Source organism: Babylonia areolata, chromosome 30 (genome assembly GCF_041734735.1).
Source record: "Babylonia areolata isolate BAREFJ2019XMU chromosome 30, ASM4173473v1, whole genome shotgun sequence".
Lineage (NCBI taxonomy): Eukaryota > Metazoa > Mollusca > Gastropoda > Neogastropoda > Buccinidae > Babylonia > Babylonia areolata.
Genome location: NC_134905.1, coordinates 4,327,667 through 4,332,666, shown reverse-complemented (window position 1 = coordinate 4,332,666; position 5,000 = coordinate 4,327,667). Strand labels below are relative to the sequence as shown.

General features: G+C 42.8%; 1 protein-coding gene across 1 annotated transcript in view; it reads right to left on the bottom strand.

The window, feature by feature from the left end:
- Positions 1–5,000, bottom strand: part of LOC143275229 (low-density lipoprotein receptor-related protein 5-like) — a 21,639-nt gene that overhangs the window by 12,984 nt on the left and 3,655 nt on the right. Inside the window, exons 4-6 of the mRNA XM_076579204.1 lie at positions 4,686–4,803; positions 2,250–2,403; positions 592–711 (exon numbers count right to left, since the gene is read on the bottom strand). Of these exons, the coding sequence (XP_076435319.1) occupies positions 592–711; positions 2,250–2,403; positions 4,686–4,803 (392 nt within the window). The remainder of the gene's footprint in view (positions 1–591; positions 712–2,249; positions 2,404–4,685; positions 4,804–5,000) is intronic.

Here is a 5,000-nt window from a genome sequence, read left to right as displayed (position 1 = left end):
GAATATACAAAAGAATGAATGAACGAATCATGTACTTGTATCAGCAACATAGTAACTAAACACACACGCACACAGATACACAAACACACAAATATATATATATATATATATATATATATATATATATATACACACACACATACACAAACACTCAAATATATACACACACACAAACACACACGCACGAACACACACACACACACATAAACATGCACACACAAACACACACAACCATACACACACACACACACACTGGACATACATGGACCCACTACACTTAAAGACAACCGGACACACACACACACACACACCCGCCACACACACACAACCCCCACCCACACACAATAACACACACCCCCACACAAACACACACACCCTCACACACACAAACACCCCCCCCACACACACACAAACACACACACACACCAAAACACCCCCATCCCCCGAAACACACACATACACACCTCCCACCCCCCCACCCCCTCCCCCACACACACACACATACACCCCACACACAAACACATATACACGCCCCCCACCACACACACACACACACCCCACCACACACACACAAACACACACAACACCTACCCGGGATGCAGACCATTCCACCCTCCAGCGTAAAACCCAGGCCGCAGAAGCAGGTGTGGTTGCCCGGCCCTCGCGGTAAGCACAGCTGTTCACACAGCATCCTGCTCTTCTTGCATGGGGCTGTGGGGGCAGCAGAAGAAAGTGACAGTGTTTTGGGGAGGGGGTGGGAGGTTGATTTATTTTTTTTTTTTTTTAATAAACTTTCCATTTTTTAATTCATTCCCATGTTTGCCACATTTTTTTTTTTTTAACTACGTTACTTGAATGGGGACGAGATTGTTGAATCTATTGCAAAGCAACGTTCACTATTCTAAGGGGAAAAAAATATATATACACACACACACACATATACATACAGATTTGTATTTGTATTTGTATTTTCTTTTTATCACAACAGATTTCTCTGTGTGAAATTCGGGCTGCTCTCCCCAGGGAGAGCGCGTCGCTATACTACAGTGCCACCCTTTTTTCTTTTTTCCTGCGTGCAGTTTTATTTGTTTTTCCTAGTGACGTGGATTTTTCTACAGAATTTTGCCAGGAACAACCCTTTTGTTGCCGTGGGTTCTTTTACGCGCTCTAAGTGCGTGCTGCACACGGGACCTCGGTTTATCGTCTCATCCGAATGACTAGCGTCCAGACCACCACTCCAGGTCTAGTGGAGGGGGAGAAAATATCGGCGGCTGAGCGGTGATTCGAACCAGCGCACTCAGATTCTCTCGCTTCCTAGGCGGACACGTTACCTCTAGGCCATCACTCCACTACACCCAAAATGGTGGAGGAGAAGAAGAGGCAGACAAAAGAAGAAGAAGAAGACGAAGAAAAAGGTCTGACAAGAAAATAACTGAAGAGTGGACAGGGCGGACATTAGCCGAGACACACCATCACATCTCCCTCAGGACCCTTCCAGAAGGTCAAGGTAACACGTCTGCCTAAGAAGCGAGAGAACCTGAGCGCGCTGGTTCGAATCCCGGAACAGTCGCCAGAATTTTCGGATGAAACGATAAACCCAGGTTCTGTGTGCAGCATGCACTTAGCGCACGTAAAAGAACCCATGGCAACAAAAGGGTTGTCCCTGGCAAAATTCTGTAGAAAAAGCCACTTCGATAGGAAAACAAAAAAACTGCAGGCAGAAAAAAAAAAAAAAAGGTTGGCGCTCTCACTGTAGCGACGCGCTCTCCCTGGAGAAGAGCAGCCCGAATTTCACACAGAGAAATCTGTTGTGACATTAAAGAGTAATACAATACAACAACACAGTACATATACAACAATACAATACAATACATATACAAATCCGTTGTGACATAAGAGTAATACAATGTATGTATGTATGATAGTCAGTCGTGTCCGACTATGACCATCAGAACAGCAGAGGAGGCAACTGCTGTTCTGACTATTTGGGCTAGAATTTGATTATTGTGGAGAGTGTCTTGCCCAAGTTACATTCCCCACTCTCTCGGCCAAGAGGGTTTTAGGACTAAGCTGTTAATGATTTCCCATTGGCTGGAGAAACCATTGATAATACTCACTCTCACTTTGCTGTTGGCCCAAATGTAAAACTTATGTCAATCTGTGATATAAGCCCGAGTGTTGGGCCGGGTAATACAAGAATACAATACATACACAATACAATACCCCCTCCCCCTTGCTGCCAGACTCACAGGCCATGTCAGGCTGCAGCACCCTGTCCACAGTGATGAGATCGGCCGCCCTGCCGTACCCCGGGTGGATGATGCTGCGCACCCTCCGCTTGATGTCCAACCGGGCCATGTGGATGCCGTTCATATCCTCCATGTCCGTCCACAGCAAGTAGTTCTGGACATGGCAACCCGCCACCCCCCACACCCCATGCCCCCCCACCCCACACAAAAACACTGATGAATCGTAGCCAATGACAACAACAGTAATAACGATATCTTAACTCTCTCCATACGAATGGCGAAAGAGACGACGTTAACAGCGTTTCACCCCAGTTACCATCATCAAAATATTGCAAGCGGAAGGCTCTTATACTGAAGAGGTGAATGTTGACAAAGAATACCACAATTCTGACGACGGAAGCTAAAGGTTGGGTCATTCAGACACCCACTGGACATCCGAGGGGTCTGTGTAGAGGAGAAGAGAGGACTGGCCGTACTGAGTGAGTTAACAAACGACGGAAGGTGGTGAAGGAGGAGGAAGGCAGAAGAATGGTCAATACGCTCATCTGCCAACACGAAGGGTCTGGGTTCGAATCTCGCTCTCGCCCCTTTCTCCCAAGTTGGACTTTTGAAAAATCGAAATAAGCGTCTAGTCATTCGGATGAGACGATAAACCGAGGTCCCGTGTGCAGCAGGCACTTGGCGCACTGACAAAGAACCCATGGCAACGAGAGTAGTTGTCGTCTGGCAAAATCCTGTTGAAGAAATCCACCCTCACTGGTACATAAATACAAACGCATGTACTCAAGGCCTGATTAGACGTTGTATTACGCTGCTGTACAGGCATCTGCCTAACAGATGTGGTGTAGCGTATACGGATTTGTCCGAATGCAGTGACGCCTCCTTGAGAAATTGAAACTGAAACTGAAACTGATATCAATGACAACAGTAACTAGAAAACTGGCGAATCATAGCAATGACAAAAATAGTAATAACAATTTAACGACATCGACATCAGAAATCAGAGAGCTGCTAAATCTCCTCACTGACAACGATGATAACAATGACATCTTAACAACAACGACAACAGTAACTAGAGAACTGGTGAATCATAGCAACAACAACAATAATAATAATAATAATAATAACAACATCTTATCAATGACTACAGTAACTAGAGAACTGGTGAATCATAACAACAATGATAACAATAATAATAATAACGACATCTTAACAACGACGACAACAGTAACCAGAGAACTGATGAATCATAACAACAACGATAACAATAATAATAATAACGACATCTTAACAACGACTACAGTAATTAGAGAACTGGTGAATCATTGCAATAATAATAATAATAATAATAATAATGACATCTTAACGACGACAACAGTAACAAGAGAACTGGTGAATCATAGCAATAATAATAACAATAACGACATCTTAACGACGACTGCAGTAACTAGAGAACTGGTGAATCATAGCAATAATAATAATAATAACGACATCTTAACGACGACTACAGTAACAAGAGAACTGGTGAATCATAGCAATAATAATAATAATAATAACGACATCTTAACGACGACTACAGTAACAAGAGAACTGGTGAATCATAGCAATAATAATAATAATAACGACATCTTAATGACGACAACAGTAACAAGAGAACTGGTGAATCATAGCAATAATAATAATAATAACGACATCTTAACGACGACAACAGTTACAAGAGAACTGGTGAATCATAGCAATAATAATAACAATAACGACATCTTAACGACGACTGCAGTAACTAGAGAACTGGTGAATCATAGCAATAATAATAATAATAATAACGACATCTTAACGACGACTACAGTAACAAGAGAACTGGTGAATCATAGCAATAATAATAATAATAACGACATCTTAACGACGACTACAGTAACAAGAGAACTGGTGAATCATAGCAATAATAATAATAATAATAACGACATCTTAACGACGACTACAGTAACTAGAGAACTGGTGAATCATAGCAATAATAATAATAATAACGACATCTTAACGACGACTACAGTAACTAGAGAACTGGTGAATCATAGCAATAATAATAATAATAACGACATCTTAACGACGACTACAGTAACTAGAGAACTGGTGAATTACAGAAGAAGGGAGGAGGAGGAGGAGGAGGAGGAGGAGGAATCAAAAAAGAAGGTGGTGGTGGAAGAGGAGGAGGAGGATGACATGAAGAAGAAGAAGAAGATGACGAAGGAGAAAAAAAAAACACACCAAAAACTGGTGCTATAGACCAATACTAAGAGTAACAACAACAACAACAACAACAAAAAAACCCTACTTCATCGTCACCGTCATCATTATCATCACCATTATCACCTACCCACTACCACCATCATGATCACCCACCACCACCACCATCTTCATCAACATCCTCAAAGCACCCACCCTGTACAAGGTGATTCCGTACACTTTAAACCTGGGCAGAGCGAAGAACGTTCCCCACTGGCCCGAGTTCAGGTCATACTGCATCACTTTGTTCCGCGCTGAGTCGGCCCAGTATAGTCTGGAGTACACACACACACACACACACACACACAGAGGCATAGATACACACACACACAAACGCACACACACATATGCACATTGGCACGTATGGACAGGTACGAAATATATCATGTACACAAGTCATATAGAAGTATTATGCGTATGTTCAGTCATGCATGCAACCGTGTTTAAATTATGTTTGCCTCGTTCATGCAC